Source organism: Vanessa tameamea, chromosome 17, assembly GCF_037043105.1.
Source record: "Vanessa tameamea isolate UH-Manoa-2023 chromosome 17, ilVanTame1 primary haplotype, whole genome shotgun sequence".
NCBI classification, from domain to species: domain Eukaryota; kingdom Metazoa; phylum Arthropoda; class Insecta; order Lepidoptera; family Nymphalidae; genus Vanessa; species Vanessa tameamea.
The window spans coordinates 10,670,326-10,686,608 of record NC_087325.1 but is presented as its reverse complement, the minus strand read 5'-3'; the positions used below and the strand labels follow the sequence as shown (position 1 = coordinate 10,686,608).

Genomic DNA, 16,283 nt, shown 5'->3' with positions numbered 1-16,283 from the left:
TGTTTAATATACATGTGGCAGAATTTGGGTTTAAAGAATTTATTCTCAAAAAGACAGATTCACTTACATGAGAACAATATGTTAAACGTAACAATAAAAATATTCGCCGTATAGGTACTTAGTTAACGGAATAGAATATAATTAAATCGCTGTATATATATATTAATCGCTACAGAAGTGGGTATTCTCTAAAATATATTTTTAGAGTTGAGACTTAAACCCGTTAACTGTGTTTACATGTTTTATAAACGTCAAATCTGAATGTATCGATTTATTAATATATTTTCTAATAAGAATACAAGAATTATATACATGGTGGATATTGAAAAAGTCTTTTTAATTAATTGATTTTGTTTTCTTTGAAGTTCTTGCAGTTTTGTTTTTCGAGTATTACCCCATATTTCTATTAAATACAATAAATGCGATTTTACTAGACAATTGGAGATGTTATACTTTAGTTTTTTTGTTATGCATTTTGAAATATTTGTTAATGACCCAATTATAGAAGAAAGTTTTTTATGTAGTCTACTTGATATTTAAAAGTTAAGTGATTGTCCATTCGTAAACCTAAACATTTTTCACAGTTGGAAAATTGTCAACATTTAATGGATCATGCGGTGCAATCATTTTATTTTTAGTTTTAAATACAATGTAACAAGTTTTGGAAGCGTTAATAGTTAAAACATTATGATTAAACCATTTATGCAGAACATTTAGATCATGTTGAGCTTGAGAATTTTTCATTTATGTTACTAAACAGGTGTCATCTGCGTACAAAGTAAGATGACCATTTAGTTTCAAAGTTGCAATATTGTTCACATAATTTAAAAAGATAAGTGGTCCCAAAATTGAGCCCTGTGGGTCTCCACAGGTGACAGGCAAAGCACTACTTTGTATATCATCAATTTTGACGATCTGCAATCTGTTTATTAGGTATGATTTTAACATTTACAACCGTACAGCACCTTTGATACCTATGTTTTGAAGTTTATGTAGTAAAAGTTTATGACTTACGGTATTGAAGGCTTTTTTAAGTCGATAAATACGCCCAGAGCTATGTTCTTTTTATCTAGGTTCTGTCTTTTTTTTGTTACTAGATCTACAGTTGCAGCAGTGGTGTTACTTCTAGCTCTAAAACGGTATTGTCGTTCAGAGATCAAATCAAAATATTCCAAATACGTTATTAAGCGGATGTGAATTAACTTTTCTACTTTTTTTGAGAGAACAGGTAGCACAGATATTGGACGATAGTTATCTGGGTCTATTAAAAATCCAGATTTGTATATAGGTGTTAGTTTTGCGATCTTTAATGAGTCTGGGAATATTCCTTCAGACACAAGCTTGATAAAACAGTATGCCAGATATTTTGATATAAAATTACATAAACATTTTAATACTTTTATGCTAATCTTGTCTATGCCACTACTTGCATTCGAATCTAGATCCCTTATCAGTCTTACAATCTCACCGGAATTACACGGTTTGAATGTTAGAAGTTCATGATGTTCATTGATTGTATTAATCGGGTTTAGGATGCTGTGGTATTGTGTTGGTATTCTTTTTGCTAAGAGGGAACCTATTGTTGCGAAATGTTTGTTAAAAACGTTACAAATATCGTTTGTATATATAATTTTAGCTATGTTATTATCAAATGATTTTTTTATTTCGACATGAGTAAGCCTTAGATTACAAATTTCTGTTTTTATTGTTCCAATAGAGTCATTCATTTAAACCATCATTTGCGAATTAGTCGCTACATATGTTTCCAGGAGTGTTGTAATGTGGGTTAATTCGCTGCGTTATGAGTTTAATCTTCCGAGCATTGACATTCCTGATCAGCTGTTTTTCGTTTACTGCGAAATGTTATTTGCGAACCAGGAATATCTATCAAAAGTGCACGTGGACTTTTGATTGACATTTAACACCTGCTTCCATATAAACTGTCCCCTATTTAAGCCTCTTACGGGATAAGTATTTAGAACCGCTTTAACGTCTGTCCCTTACTCTTAAATAGTAGCCTAAAAAATCGATTTTCATTTTTCTACTAAAGATGTTCCGACTAGTCGGCGACTATTCGACAAAAAGTGCCGATTTGCTTCTTTTATTATATATGTATATATATTTTGATAAAATGTGTACAGGAGAAATTACATTATTTTATGAGTCGACCGACTAGTCGGTCTCTGTACAATCGATTAATCGGTTAGTCGGCCAAAGTTATAATCGGCATCTCTCTAATTTCTACCGGTCAAAGTAAAGTAACGACATAAATTTACACTTTTTTTACATCGTATATATTGAATATGTAACAAAACCCGTCACTATATTTTCTGTAATATTCAAGGATAAGTGATTAACATTAACAAAACTTGTCATTTCGATCAGCGAGTATAATGCACGGTGCATTATATTGGAGTACTACTGCAGTATGCCGAAAGGAGAGAAAATAAGACACAGCTTGAAGAAATTATTTTTTGAATTATTTTATATTTATTATCAAATAGCACTTACAAAATTATTTTCATTACTTAGCATACGCTGTAAATAAATGCAACAGTCCGGTATTTTGAATAGCAACATTCAATAAATAGGCGGTATGCTTATTATAGACGGGCATTGATCCAGGAGTTGAATGAGGTCACTCTGGCGAAGCCGGCAGGTAAGCCTCGGGAGCAGCCGGCCCTGGAGCCGAAGGAGGTGATACCGATCTGTGTAGGAATAGAACTCGTTATAGAATGACGATCTCAGGATAAAACTTTAGAAAAGTTTATGTGATTCACTTATGTGAAGCGCATTTTAAGTAGGTAAACAACAAAACACTGACCAGAGTACGGCTAGTTCCGCTGCCGATGGCTAGAGGACCACCGGAGTCTCCGCCGCAGGTGCTCTGACCACCGGTGGTGGCGGTACACAAGGTGGAGGCGATAATGACATCGGATCCGAAAGTGTTGGCGCACACGGCGTTGGTGATTACTTGCATGTTAACGTGACGCTTTTCCTGGCTGTTGCTGATGCCAACATCTGAGGAATGGATATTTAAGAGTTAGACTGATTTGAACTGATACCAACGTCTGTTATCAGATAGTTTTTAAGGGATAAGTTGATATTCCAAAATGTAATATATTAGACTGTTGATGGTAATTGCAACTTACTGTCAGCGGTTCTACCGAATCCGGCTGCCGTGGCCCAGGTACCGGCGTAGTTGTTACTGCCGCTGGCGATGGCGATGCGTTGGATGACGTCTAAAATAGGGTAACACAATTAACTACGGTAAAGTTATATCTGTGTTTATGCGATGCGATGAATATAAAGATTCCGGTTGAAATGGACTACGAAGTAATAAAGTGATTGCTTACTGGTGTAACTGATGTGACTCGTGACTATGATCGCGATATCGTTTGCAAGACGATCTTCGTTGTAGCTGGCGTGCATCTGGACGTTGTTGGAGTTGACGCGAAGGCCACCGGAGAAGAGACGGACAGAGCCTAGGACGACGGTGAATTGACGAGCTTGGACTCCACCATGCCTCCAGCAGTGAGCAGCAGTCACCAGTCTGGTGTTGGTGAGAAGGGAAGATCCGCAAACTGACTGTCTGCCGTCAGTCAAAGTGATGACCAGACCACCCTGAGATATCAATGTTTATTATAATATAAAAGAAAAACAGTTTTGCCCGGGCATGAAAGATATGGCACGACTAAGATATAGCTTACCAAGTGAGGGTGTGCGCCAAGAGTAGATATTTGTCCGCCTACGATCCTGGAGCCGTCGAAGTCCTGAGCGTCCTCAGCGAACTTGATGCGTGCAGCTTCTGGGATACCGATCTCCTCATGGTAGTTGGAGAAGATTTGCTCCTCAGCTGCGACAGCCAGGGCCAGGCCAACGACGACAAGCAGGAATTTCATGTTGGAAGTAGTACTGAATCGTTCAGTGAAAAAACGTAGTTTAAATAGGAAACAATTTAATCTTATCTTACTAATTTTGTTATCGTTTTAATATTGATCAATTGAAGCAATTTTAATTTAAGAGGTGAACGTCACACTGTAGCTAAAACGTTGCGATTGATCCCAATTTAAAGTAATCTGAACGATGACTTTTATCGCACGTTAGCTATTTGACGTACATAACGAGATTACTGTATAGACATAAAACATATTTTTCTCATTATGAAAACATGTATTTTTACGTTATTCGAAAGTAAAGCTGTCATTTAGTAGTATTGCGTTCGAGATTACAGCGTTGTAACGAAAATATGGAGTGCGTCTGAAGAACTTTTATGATAGTATACGAAAACGAATTAGCTCTTTCCAAATATTCTGTTTTTCCGCAGTAATTATTCAAAGATATTTAGCGATAATAACTTAGTGAGTTAGCAGTACTCTTATAAAGATTTAAGACTATAAATTTGGGGCCACTTTAAGTTTATTCAAAAATGTAACGTTAAATTTGGACTTGCTTGTTTACTTGCTACAATATTTTTATTGTATCAAGTAATACTACAACATTATTGCTCGCTGTCTTAACAGGCGGATATGTAGTGATTCAAACAGCTATGTTTTCTATAACTGTGAAGTATGACTTTCGTCTCTGGAATAAATGCCATTGAAAATCTGCTTTTCATATACTAACGCAATAGCCGTGTTTCTATTGCTTTCGCTTGCTACAAAATGTCTGACTTTTAAACTGCGGATAGATTTATTAATCAGATTCTTTCACCATTTTCTTGATATACTACTTAGTTCTTGAAGTTCGTGCGATGGACAGAATTTTGACTGGAATCCGTATTTTATATTTTTCTCTGTATATCATTTTTATTTTCTGTTTGCTTAGTTTTTCTACATAAAAAAGTATAGTGAAGTCCCGCTGCTCTCCCCTCCCTTTAGAGGAAAATTTTGGGAACCTGCTCCACCACGCTGCTCCAATGCGGGCTGTTTAATATACATGTGGCAGAATTTGGGTTTAAAGAATTTATTCTCAAAAAGACAGATTCACTTACATGAGAACAATATGTTAAACGTAACAATAAAAATATTCGCCGTATAGGTACTTAGTTAACGGAATAGAATATAATTAAATCGCTGTATATATATATATTAATCGCTACAGAAGTGGGTATTCTCTAAAATATATTTTTAGAGTTGAGACTTAAACCCGTTAACTGTGTTTACATGTTTTATAAACGTCAAATCTGAATGTATCGATTTATTAATATATTTTCTAATAAGAATACAAGAATTATATACATGGTGGATATTGAAAAAGTCTTTTTAATTAATTGATTTTGTTTTCTTTGAAGTTCTTGCAGTTTTGTTTTTCGAGTATTACCCCATATTTCTATTAAATACAATAAATGCGATTTTACTAGACAATTGGAGATGTTATACTTTAGTTTTTTTGTTATGCATTTTGAAATATTTGTTAATGACCCAATTATAGAAGAAAGTTTTTTATGTAGTCTACTTGATATTTAAAAGTTAAGTGATTGTCCATTCGTAAACCTAAACATTTTTCACAGTTGGAAAATTGTCAACATTTAATGGATCATGCGGTGCAATCATTTTATTTTTAGTTTTAAATACAATGTAACAAGTTTTGGAAGCGTTAATAGTTAAAACATTATGATTAAACCATTTATGCAGAACATTTAGATCATGTTGAGCTTGAGAATTTTTCATTTATGTTACTAAACAGGTGTCATCTGCGTACAAAGTAAGATGACCATTTAGTTTCAAAGTTGCAATATTGTTCACATAATTTAAAAAGAGAAGTGGTCCCAAAATTGAGCCCTGTGGGTCTCCACAGGTGACAGGCAAAGCACTACTTTGTATATCATCAATTTTGACGATCTGCAATCTGTTTATTAGGTATGATTTTAACATTTACAATCGTACAGCACCTTTGATACCTATGTTTTGAAGTTTATGTAGTAAAAGTTTATGACTTACGGTATTGAAGGCTTTTTTAAGTCGATAAATACGCCCAGAGCTATGTTCTTTTTATCTAGGTTCTGTCTTTTTTTTGTTACTAGATCTACAGTTGCAGCAGTGGTGTTACTTCTAGCTCTAAAACGGTATTGTCGTTCAGAGATCAAATCAAAATATTCCAAATGCGTTATTAAGCGGATGTGAATTAACTTTTCTACTTTTTTTGAGAGAACAGGTAGCACAGATATTGGACGATAGTTATCTGGGTCTGTTAAAAATCCAGATTTGTATATAGGTGTTAGTTTTGCGATCTTTAATGAGTCTGGGAATATTCCTTCAGACACAAACTTGATAAAACAGTATGCCAGATATTTTGATATAAAATTACATAAACATTTTAATACTTTTATGCTAATCTTGTCTATGCCACTACTTGCATTCGAATCTAGATCCCTTATCAGTCTTACAATCTCACCGGAATTACACGGTTTGAATGTTAGAAGTTCATGATGTTCATTGATTGTATTAATCGGGTTTAGGATGCTGTGGTATTGTGTTGGTATTCTTTTTGCTAAGAGGGAACCTATTGTTGCGAAATGTTTGTTAAAAACGTTACAAATATCGTTTGTATATATAATTTTAGCTATGTTATTATCAAATGATTTTTTTATTTCGATATGAGTAAGCCTTAGATTACAAATTTCTGTTTTTATTGTTCCAATAGAGTCATTCATTTAAACCATCATTTGCGAATTAGTCGCTACATATGTTTCCAGGAGTGTTGTAATGTGGGTTAATTCGCTGCGTTATGAGTTTAATCTTCCGAGCATTGACATTCCTGATCAGCTGTTTTTCGTTTACTGCGAAATGTTATTTGCGAACCAGGAATATCTATCAAAAGTGCACGTGGACTTTTGATTGACATTTAACACCTGCTTCCATATAAACTGTCCCCTATTTAAGCCTCTTACGGGATAAGTATTTAGAACCGCTTTAACGTCTGTCCCTTACTCTTAAATAGTAGCCTAAAAAATCGATTTTCATTTTTCTACTAAAGATGTTCCGACTAGTCGGCGACTATTCGACAAAAAGTGCCGATTTGCTTCTTTTATTATATATGTATATATATTTTGATAAAATGTGTACAGGAGAAATTACATTATTTTATGAGTCGACCGACTAGTCGGTCTCTGTACAATCGATTAATCGGTTAGTCGGACAAAGTTATAATCGGCATCTCTCTAATTTCTACCGGTCAAAGTAAAGTAACGACATAAATTTACACTTTTTTTACATCGTATATATTGAATATGTAACAAAACCCGTCACTATATTTTCTGTAATATTCAAGGATAAGTGATTAACATTAACAAAACTTGTCATTTCGATCAGCGAGTATAATGCACGGTGCATTATATTGGAGTACTACTGCAGTATGCCGAAAGGAGAGAAAATAAGACACAGCTTGAAGAAATTATTTTTTGAATTATTTTTTATTTATTATCAAATAGCACTTACAAAATTATTTTCATTACTTAGCATACGCTGTAAATAAATGCAACAGTCCGGTATTTTGAATAGCAACATTCAATAAATAGGCGGTATGCTTATTATAGACGGGCATTGATCCAGGAGTTGAATGAGGTCACTCTGGCGAAGCCGGCAGGTAAGCCTCGGGAGCAGCCGGCCCTGGAGCCGAAGGAGGTGATACCGATCTGTGTAGGAATAGAACTCGTTATAGAATGACTATCTCAGGATAAAACTTTAGAAAAGTTTATGTGATTCACTTATGTGAAGCGCATTTTAAGTAGGTAAACAACAAAACACTGACCAGAGTACGGCTAGTTCCGCTGCCGATGGCTAGAGGACCACCGGAGTCACCGCCGCAGGTGCTCTGACCACCGGTGGTGGCGGTACACAAGGTGGAGGCGATAATGACATCGGATCCGAAAGTGTTGGCGCACACGGCGTTGGTGATTACTTGCATGTTAACGTGACGCTTTTCCTGGCTGTTGCTGATGCCAACATCTGAGGAATGGATATTTAAGAGTTAGACTGATTTGAACTGATACCAACGTCTGTTATCAGATAGTTTTTAAGGGATAAGTTGATATTCCAAAATGTAATATATTAGACTGTTGATGGTAATTGCAACTTACTGTCAGCGGTTCTACCGAATCCGGCTGCCGTGGCCCAGGTACCGGCGTAGTTGTTACTGCCGCTGGCGATGGCGATGCGTTGGATGACGTCTAAAATAGGGTAACACAATTAACTACGGTAAAGTTATATCTGTGTTTATGCGATGCGATGAATATAAAGATTCCGGTTGAAATGGACTACGAAGTAATAAAGTGATTGCTTACTGGTGTAACTGATGTGACTCGTGACTATGATCGCGATATCGTTTGCAAGACGATCTTCGTTGTAGCTGGCGTGCATCTGGACGTTGTTGGAGTTGACGCGAAGGCCACCGGAGAAGAGACGGACAGAGCCTAGGACGACGGTGAATTGACGAGCTTGGACTCCACCATGCCTCCAGCAGTGAGCAGCAGTCACCAGTCTGGTGTTGGTGAGAAGGGAAGATCCGCAAACTGACTGTCTGCCGTCAGTCAAAGTGATGACCAGACCACCCTGAGATATCAATGTTTATTATAATATAAAAGAAAAACAGTTTTGCCCGGGCATGAAAGATATAGCTTACCAAGTGAGGGTGTGCGCCAAGAGAAGATATTTGTCCGCCTACGATCCTGGAGCCGTCGAAGTCCTGAGCGTCCTCAGCGAACTTGATGCGTGCAGCTTCTGGGATACCGATCTCCTCATGGTAGTTGGAGAAGATTTGCTCCTCAGCTGCGACAGCCAGGGCCAGGCCAACGACGACAAGCAGGAATTTCATGTTGGAAGTAGTACTGAATCGTTCAGTGAAAAAACGTAGTTTAAATAGGAAACAATTTAATCTTATCTTACTAATTTTGTTATCGTTTTAATATTGATCAATTGAAGCAATTTTAATTTAAGAGGTGAACGTCACACTGTAGCTAAAACGTTGCGATTGATCCCAATTTAAAGTAATCTGAACGATGACTTTTATCGTACGTTAGCTATTTGACGTACATAACGAGATTACTGTATAGACATAAAACATATTTTTCTCATTATGAAAACATGTATTTTTACGTTATTCGAAAGTAAAGCTGCCATTACGTAGTATTGCGTTTTAACGAAAACATGGAGTGCGTATGAAGAACTTTTGTGAACCATTTGAGAACCCACTAGGTCTTTTCCAAAAATTCGGTTTTTCCGGAGTAATTATTCAAAGATATTTCAACGATAATAACTTAGTGAGTTAGCAGTACTCTTATAAAGATTTAAGACTATTAATTTTGGGCCACTTAGAGTTTATCGCAATCATCGGTTAAGATGTACGCTTTTTAACCACTGGGTAATTTTGGCACGTTTTTGTACATATTTATAATCAACTCATAAAGTAGCTTCAAGTTCTTTAATTGTAAGTAACTCGAGAGATTTCGTTACTCAACATATATGGTTCATATATATTTTATGTCATACTTATGTTTTGGTTACAAAGCCGATTATCATATAGACATTAAATAGTTAATTAGTGTTTTAGCTACAGAATATATGTTATATTTTACTATACGGTTGCGTGGTAAGCGATTTTACATCATTCACTATAATACAGACCCGAACCGGTTTAGTGGATACAAGTGGATTTTAACCGAAAATTGCAGTTCAGAAGTCAGACAAGACTCCTAAGTTATGCTGTGCTTAATAAACACACACACTCATGTATATCTTATTTCCGTGCTGAAAGTATAAGTTTGAATTCTTCGAAACGGTAAAAATGTTCATATTTTGCTTATAGGTAATTAAAGGATTACGTCAGCGACTCTTTCAAAGCCAGCTGTGGGGACCAGATACCGACGTAATTGCAAATAGCGAATTATGCAGAACATAATCCTATATACAAAAAATAATACTGCTGTCCAATACAATACGAATACTCATTATTGAATATATTTAAGCGTCAATAGCGCAATGGTTTAAGGCCCATCTTGGGCTATTGTTGCCCCCACTCCTAACGTAATCTTTAAGTTTAAATCGTGGGGTAAATAGTCTTATTAGTAATTCCTTAATTAAACTGGTTTCCTTGAGCCTTGCCATACAGATGTGTTATTTTTCATGGACAAGGTTTAACACAATTTTATTGTAACTCACCGTTAGATGCTGATGGAGCACATCAACTTCTAAACAGTGGAACCGTTGTTTTTGGCAATTCGTATGAATATAGAGAAGAATACGTCGACCAGGTTCTGCTGGTTACAATGTATTAACATAACGGACAAAGACATGCGACGAACAGAACCGACGTTCAGGGGACTGCTTTATCCTTAACGATGATCCTCTAAAGAAGAAAATCGAATAAATTTCGATAATAAATGTATTCACCTCGGCAAATATCAATTAGCAATATGACTTCATTCTCTAGATTATCTTTTGGTCCGGCTTTTATAGATAATAAAAATTAAATACAACTGAATCAAGTGTATCTTTTTAATTATTGATAATATTTGTAACTGTGTTATTATGAGTATTGCATAGTGACTAAACTAAGCCACGAATTTGTTTCGTTAATTCCAATAGATAACTACCGTACAGTATGGACATTTATTGTTTTGAACGGTTGGTAATTTTATGTTTCATATGGTGTATTCTCTGGTCCTTGTTTTTCGTATTTATAAACACATATCTGATGCTATTGATATATTCGTTGTATATTATGTTGTACAGTTTCACGACAGGAATTAAACAAATTCATATAAAAATATGTATATTTTAAAATCATAATTATAATCGAGAATTGATCCAAGAGGCAAAAGAGGTAACTCTTGCAAAACCGGCGGGTAGTCCACGAGAACACCCTGAGCTGGACCCGAAGGATGTAATACCAATCTGTGATCAGAAAAAAACACATGTAAACTTTTAATAAGAAACAAAATGAACACATGCAATAATAAACAGAAATAATTAAAATAGTACTGACTAATTGGCGGCTGGCTCCGCTGCCGATAGCTAGAGGACCACCCGAGTCACCACCACAGGTGCTCTGACCACCGCTGGTGGCGGTACATAAGGTTGAGGCGATAATGATACTTGAACCAAAAGTGTTGGAGCATACAGCGTTAGTAATAACTTGCATACTGACATGCCTCTGTGCTTGACTATTCGAGATACCGGTGGCTGAAAAAATGACAAAATAGTTTAATAAAATTAATTATTCAAAATTATTAATAATAAAATAAAAGTAACTTACAATCACTCGTTCTACCAAAACCGGCAGCGGTGGCCCAAGACCCTGCGTAATTGTTGCTGCCAGTCGCCAGGCCAATGTGCTGTATTGCATCTACAAATTATAATAATTACAATATGTACCCAGCTTTTTAATTGGCTTCATTTTCAAAAACCAGCTACTATCACGAAATAAACAAATTGTAACTTACTGGTGTAGCCCACGTGACTTATAGAAATAACAGCTACGTCATTTCTCAGATTCTGGCTATTGTAACTGCCGTGTACTTGGACATTGCGAGTTTCAATACGAACACCACCAGAGAAAAGTCGAATAGAGCCGAGGACGACGGTGAACTGACGCGCCTGGGAGTTAGAGTCTCTCCAGCAGTGAGCTGCGGTTACTAGCCTCGTATTAGTGAGAAGAGAAGATCCACACACCGATTGGCTACCGGTGGTCAAAACTATAACAAGTCCACCCTAAAACATATTTTGATGGAATTTTAATATATTACATACAACATTTTATCAAAGTATAAATAAAACAGAAATTTAACAAATCATACCAAATGAGGATGTGCTCCAAGAGCAGAAGCCTGACCTCCTACTATTTTAGAGCCGTCGAAGTCCTGGGATTTCTCAGCGATGCGTATTCTTGCAGCTTCGCGAATTCCAATCAATTCATGGTAGTTATTAGTGATTAGTTCCTCAGCTGTGACGGCTAGTACCAGACCAAATGCGACCAGTAGGAATTTCATTTTCATTACGAAATGTGCAATATCAAATAATAAACTAGTTTTTATAGTTAATTATATCTAATCGCTGTTACAATATAGCTTATCTATTTGACCATGCAATTCTAGTTAGAGTTACAAAGATTATCGTTTTTTTGTACTAGAAAACAAATAGTTTGAATAGAATAAAATCAAGAGATGTTGTGGGACACCCTGTTGGAACCAAGTTGCTTTCGCTCTATATTATGTTTTAAACAGACGCAATGGACTAAATTAACAATGTTTGAAAATAATTGAATTACAATAATAAAATTGATATGAAAAATCCCGTGTATATTGTAATAATAAAAAAAAAAACAAGTATTTTTTAATATAAAATCGTATACAATAGATTGAGATAGAGAGGGAAAGGTCACCTGGCGACGGCATAATGCTTTGTCCTTTCTGTAAGCTTCGTTCCAAAAATTAAAAGTAACAAGTCGCCCTCATATAGAAAGAATACTAAACCTTTCTATAAGGAACAAAGGATACTAATCCTTTCTATAGATATTTGAGATGCAATTATTAGTAGCACAGACAATTGTTGTGATTCGGTTAATCTAAACACAAATACCATGTCGCGAAAATATGGACTAAAAAACAAATACATTTCTTAAACAACAAAAATTTAAACATGAAATGTAACTAAAATATCTGTTACTAGACTCTAGATCTATGTTAGGATATTTATAAATAATTTATGAAGTCAAAATATACACCATTCAAGCAAACTTTTTAATCGTCGTTTTACAAATTGAATTGAAATTTATATTATTTACTATAGAATCTGTAAAGGACTTTGAAATAAAACTACGTTTAGGCACAGTTTGGTTAATTTGAGTCAGTTATTGGTCTTTAATTTTTGTTTACAATATCTATGATAAGAGGATATCTTGATCTATAGAAGCTTAAAACGATTAATACCAAATAAAGTAATCTTTATTCAATGTCTAGTTATGTTCAAATTCCATAAAATAATTTGACCAAGACACCACTTAATAAAATTATTTTTGCTAATAATCTCCTAACCGAATGTTGACTGCGGCAAATCCTGGCTCCTGTTCAAGTTATAAGATTGTGCAAAAGTGATGGTCTGTGTCGGTGCCACAGCCTTCTGACATCACCTTTGAGGGATAACGCGTAAACGCGTTTTTGCGTGCTTTAAATGCAAGAATGATACTGCAAATATCCTAAATTACTATAAGCCTGTTACTGAAAATTTTGGGTCCAATATTTTTTGCTGACCTTACTTGGATTATAAACTCAAAAATCGTGATCTGCAGCTAGTCTATAGACTACTGAAGCAGATGTATTGATATTCATATTTTTTGAAAATTCCAATAGACTCAAACGGCTACTGCTTTTTATATTCGTTATAAGCTATAACAACATGGCATCATGAGCTCCGACTTTCGACTGCGCATTGACTTAATTTTATTGGGTTCTTTGTTTCTTCCCAATTTCCAAACAAAACGGTCTTTCTTTTCTCTTTTTAACAATAGATATTTAATTAACTTATGATAAATAAGAAGATTAAAAAAAAACATATATTTGTTGCACTTATGACATGTTTAATTTTATTGAAAGTACCACAAGTATTTTTATATGCGTGCTTTTTTTATCCAAGATACGAATGAAGATACTCTTGCATAACCGCCAGGGTGACCACGTTGGCAACCAGAACGCGAGCCAAAGGACACGATACCGATCTGAAAATATTAAATAATTTAGTTGATTATGGGATTTATTGAGGAAATATCAGATAGAAAAAAAAAGTCGCTAACTGACCAGCTGGCTGTTGCCACCGCTACCAATAGTCAGAGGACCGCCAGAGTCACCGCTGCAAATGTTTTGTCGACCACCGGCTGTGCACGGGGTGGAGCTGATGACGACGTCGGGACCATATATGGTTGTGCAGAACGCATTGGTCATTACTTGCACGTTGATGTGTCTCAATTGTTGGCTCTGGGTGACACTTGCAGCTAAACATGCAATGAAGATTTATAGTTTAAATATATGTACTGATCAAGCAGAACCAATTCATATGAATTACATACATAACTTTGCACTAAGGGCCTTGAAAGTATAGATTTATCGTTTGATTAAATATCTAATCATGTGATAATTAACTATATAACCCATGAAGATTTTGGAATCTGACTTTAATTGCAAAAATCTAATTTAAATATATATACATATGTAATTTAATTATGTAAACCTACCATCACCGGTTCTGCCAAAACCGGCAGCGGTGGCTAATGTGCCGACGAAATTTCTATTTCCCGTGACAGAGCGACGCGATTGATAATATCTGAAATATGAGTATAAATAAATTAAGTGGACGCGAGGTTTATTCATATGTTCCAGCACCAGTCGATCCAGTTGATAACGTGTCAGACACAGCGAGATTATATATATAAACTTGTAGACGGTTAACGAACATACATTCGTTCATTTTATTTTATAAAAACTTTGAATACGCTACAAATGACGCGTTCGCTATATCGCGATGTTTACTAAGGTGCATGTAGATGTAAATTGATCTTAAACTTATTGAGTTAAATTTCAAAGAAAATGAACACTTACTGGTGAAACCAAGGCGAGGAATGGTAATGATGGCAAAGTCGTTGTTTAGGTTCGTAGGGTTGTAGCTACCATGCACTTCGACATTGTTGGTGTTAATGCGAACGCCTCCGGTAAATAATCTTATAGAACCAAGAACGACGGTGAATAAACGAACCTGATTGCGAACGTCTTTACAACAATGAGCAGCGGTTAGCAATTTTTGGTTCGAGAGGAGAGAAGGTCCACACACTGACTGTCTTTCGCTAGTTAAAGCAATTACCAAACCAGCCTGAAATTATCATTATGAACACTGAAATATTAACTGACATCATCAACTATCATCCTAAAATATGAATAGATCCAATAAATGATTACTTACCAAGTGTGGAAATTGGCCTAGACTGGAAATTTGACCACCTACAACCCTGGACCCATCAAAGTCTAAGGCTCTCTCGGCTAACTTGATACGTCTCGCCTCTAATATACCAACATCTTCGTGGTAGTTTATTGTGATTGGTTCCTGAGCAGTGGCCACTAGGACGAGACCGATGATGATGAAAAGGATCTTCATTTTAATATAACACCTGATTTGGTAAACGATTTCGTGCTATTTATATTGAACGAAATATTTTATCATTACATCTGTACCGGATTTTAGTTTTGGATTTGCTAATATAAGGGTGACCTTTACATTTGTATTATTTTTGTATATAATAAAAATATTGATTTATTGACGCCAACACCCGAAATCAGAAATAGTATTTTTAAAAGTTAATAGGACTTAACTAATAGGATATTTGTCTTTTATCAAAGTAATTTTGATTGATCGCTGTCTGATTTATTATCTGTCCTAATTATAACATTTAGATACAAAATGTAAACAGTTATATTAAAAAAAAATTGAATACTCGGTAGGGCTTTGTGTAAGCCTGTCTGGAAAGGAATCCGGATGGATTTCTTGGTAACTCTTGCGAAACCGGCGGGCAGTCCACGTTGGCAACCAGCTCTAGCGACGAACGATGTAACACCAAGCTGAAGATTAGAAACAGTATTAAATATAGACATACATATGACAATTGTTTATTTAAAAAAAAAAAAAGCACTGACCAGTTGACGGTTGTTGCCACTGCCAGAGGCGAGAGGTCCACCAGAATTACCAGTGCACGAGCCGATATTACCAGCACCACTAGTACAAATAGTGGAGCTGATGATGACACTGGTACCGTAAGTCGAAGCGCACACGTTGTTCGTGATAACTTGAAGGTTTACATGCCTCATTGCTTGACTTTGCGAAATAGCGGTGGCTAAAAATTCACATGCTTGTTACTAATTATTACATAAATAAAATAAAATAATGTTTTATCTCCAACCGTATCAGAAATCTGTCTCTTGAGATAGATGCTTTTTTTTAAATTTAAGTAATAATCACTTACAATCACTGGTTCTTCCAAAACCAACAGCGGTAGCCCAAGTACCGGCGTAGCTGTTGCTGCCAGAAGGAATGTTAATGCGGTTTATATTATCTGAAATATAAATTTAGGACGGTTAGAATCTACAATGCGTATTAATTTTATTTTGAATGAAAAAACAATACCCCCTCGTGAAACCAACCCAGCTGATGGTGATGATATCAATATCGATATATGAGATTATTGGTATTGTAGCTTCCGTGCATTTGGATATTGTTAGTGTTGATACGAACACCCCCAGAGAAGGT

The 16,283-nt window shown here is 35.6% G+C and overlaps 5 protein-coding genes and 1 pseudogene across 5 annotated transcripts in view; 1 reads left to right on the top strand and 5 right to left on the bottom strand.

Annotated features, from left to right (window-relative positions):
- Garz (gartenzwerg) overlaps positions 1-16,283 on the top strand; it is a 97,801-nt gene that overhangs the window by 61,675 nt on the left and 19,843 nt on the right. The window lies entirely within an intron of this gene.
- Positions 2,485-3,935, bottom strand: LOC135193729 (collagenase-like). The gene is made up of 5 exons (XM_064217452.1): positions 3,711-3,935; positions 3,357-3,624; positions 3,153-3,242; positions 2,825-3,021; positions 2,485-2,708 (listed from the first exon to the last, which is right to left on the bottom strand). The coding sequence occupies exons 1-5, from the start codon at positions 3,900-3,902 to the stop codon at positions 2,604-2,606; spliced, it is 852 nt and encodes a 283-aa protein (XP_064073522.1). The 5' UTR covers positions 3,903-3,935; the 3' UTR covers positions 2,485-2,603.
- On the bottom strand, positions 7,489-8,847 carry LOC135193728 (collagenase-like). The gene is made up of 5 exons (XM_064217451.1): positions 8,623-8,847; positions 8,285-8,552; positions 8,081-8,170; positions 7,753-7,949; positions 7,489-7,636 (listed from the first exon to the last, which is right to left on the bottom strand). The coding sequence occupies exons 1-5, from the start codon at positions 8,812-8,814 to the stop codon at positions 7,532-7,534; spliced, it is 852 nt and encodes a 283-aa protein (XP_064073521.1). The 5' UTR covers positions 8,815-8,847; the 3' UTR covers positions 7,489-7,531.
- Positions 10,758-11,986, bottom strand: LOC113400389 (collagenase-like). Its single transcript, XM_026639944.2, has 5 exons — positions 11,795-11,986; positions 11,441-11,708; positions 11,254-11,343; positions 10,984-11,180; positions 10,758-10,892 (listed from the first exon to the last, which is right to left on the bottom strand). Exons 1-5 carry the CDS (start codon positions 11,984-11,986, stop codon positions 10,788-10,790), a joined length of 852 nt encoding a protein of 283 aa, XP_026495729.1. The 3' UTR covers positions 10,758-10,787.
- Positions 13,603-15,166, bottom strand: LOC113400455 (collagenase-like; annotated as a pseudogene).
- Positions 15,352-16,098, bottom strand: LOC113400454 (serine protease 3-like). The gene is made up of 4 exons (XM_064217559.1): positions 16,000-16,098; positions 15,674-15,870; positions 15,475-15,598; positions 15,352-15,416 (listed from the first exon to the last, which is right to left on the bottom strand). The coding sequence occupies exons 2-4, from the start codon at positions 15,842-15,844 to the stop codon at positions 15,352-15,354; spliced, it is 360 nt and encodes a 119-aa protein (XP_064073629.1). The 5' UTR covers positions 15,845-15,870; positions 16,000-16,098.

Excerpts from the sequence above, each read along its gene's own strand:
- LOC135193728 (XM_064217451.1), bottom strand. The coding sequence starts at position 8,814 with ATGAAATTCCTGCTTGTCGTCGTTGGCCTGGCCCTGGCTGTCGCAGCT. Across the intron at positions 8,553-8,622 it reads TTGGCGCACACCCTCACTTG|GGTGGTCTGGTCATCACTTT; the intron begins GTAAGCTATATC and ends TTGATATCTCAG. Across the intron at positions 8,171-8,284 it reads GAGTCACATCAGTTACACCA|ACGTCATCCAACGCATCGCC; the intron begins GTAAGCAATCAC and ends ACCCTATTTTAG.
- LOC113400389 (XM_026639944.2), bottom strand. The coding sequence starts at position 11,986 with ATGAAATTCCTACTGGTCGCATTTGGTCTGGTACTAGCCGTCACAGCT. Across the intron at positions 11,709-11,794 it reads TTGGAGCACATCCTCATTTG|GGTGGACTTGTTATAGTTTT; the intron begins GTATGATTTGTT and ends AATATGTTTTAG. Across the intron at positions 11,181-11,253 it reads TTTTGGTAGAACGAGTGATT|CCACCGGTATCTCGAATAGT; the intron begins GTAAGTTACTTT and ends TCATTTTTTCAG.
- LOC113400454 (XM_064217559.1), bottom strand. The coding sequence starts at position 15,844 with ATGAGGCATGTAAACCTTCAAGTTATCACGAACAACGTGTGCGCTTCG. Across the intron at positions 15,599-15,673 it reads GTGGCAACAACCGTCAACTG|CTTGGTGTTACATCGTTCGT; the intron begins GTCAGTGCTTTT and ends TCTAATCTTCAG. Across the intron at positions 15,417-15,474 it reads CTTACACAAAGCCCTACCGA|GACAGATAATAAATCAGACA; the intron begins GTATTCAATTTT and ends TGTTATAATTAG.
- LOC135193729 (XM_064217452.1), bottom strand. The coding sequence starts at position 3,902 with ATGAAATTCCTGCTTGTCGTCGTTGGCCTGGCCCTGGCTGTCGCAGCT. Across the intron at positions 3,243-3,356 it reads GAGTCACATCAGTTACACCA|ACGTCATCCAACGCATCGCC; the intron begins GTAAGCAATCAC and ends ACCCTATTTTAG. Across the intron at positions 2,709-2,824 it reads GCGGAACTAGCCGTACTCTG|ATCGGTATCACCTCCTTCGG; the intron begins GTCAGTGTTTTG and ends ATTCCTACACAG.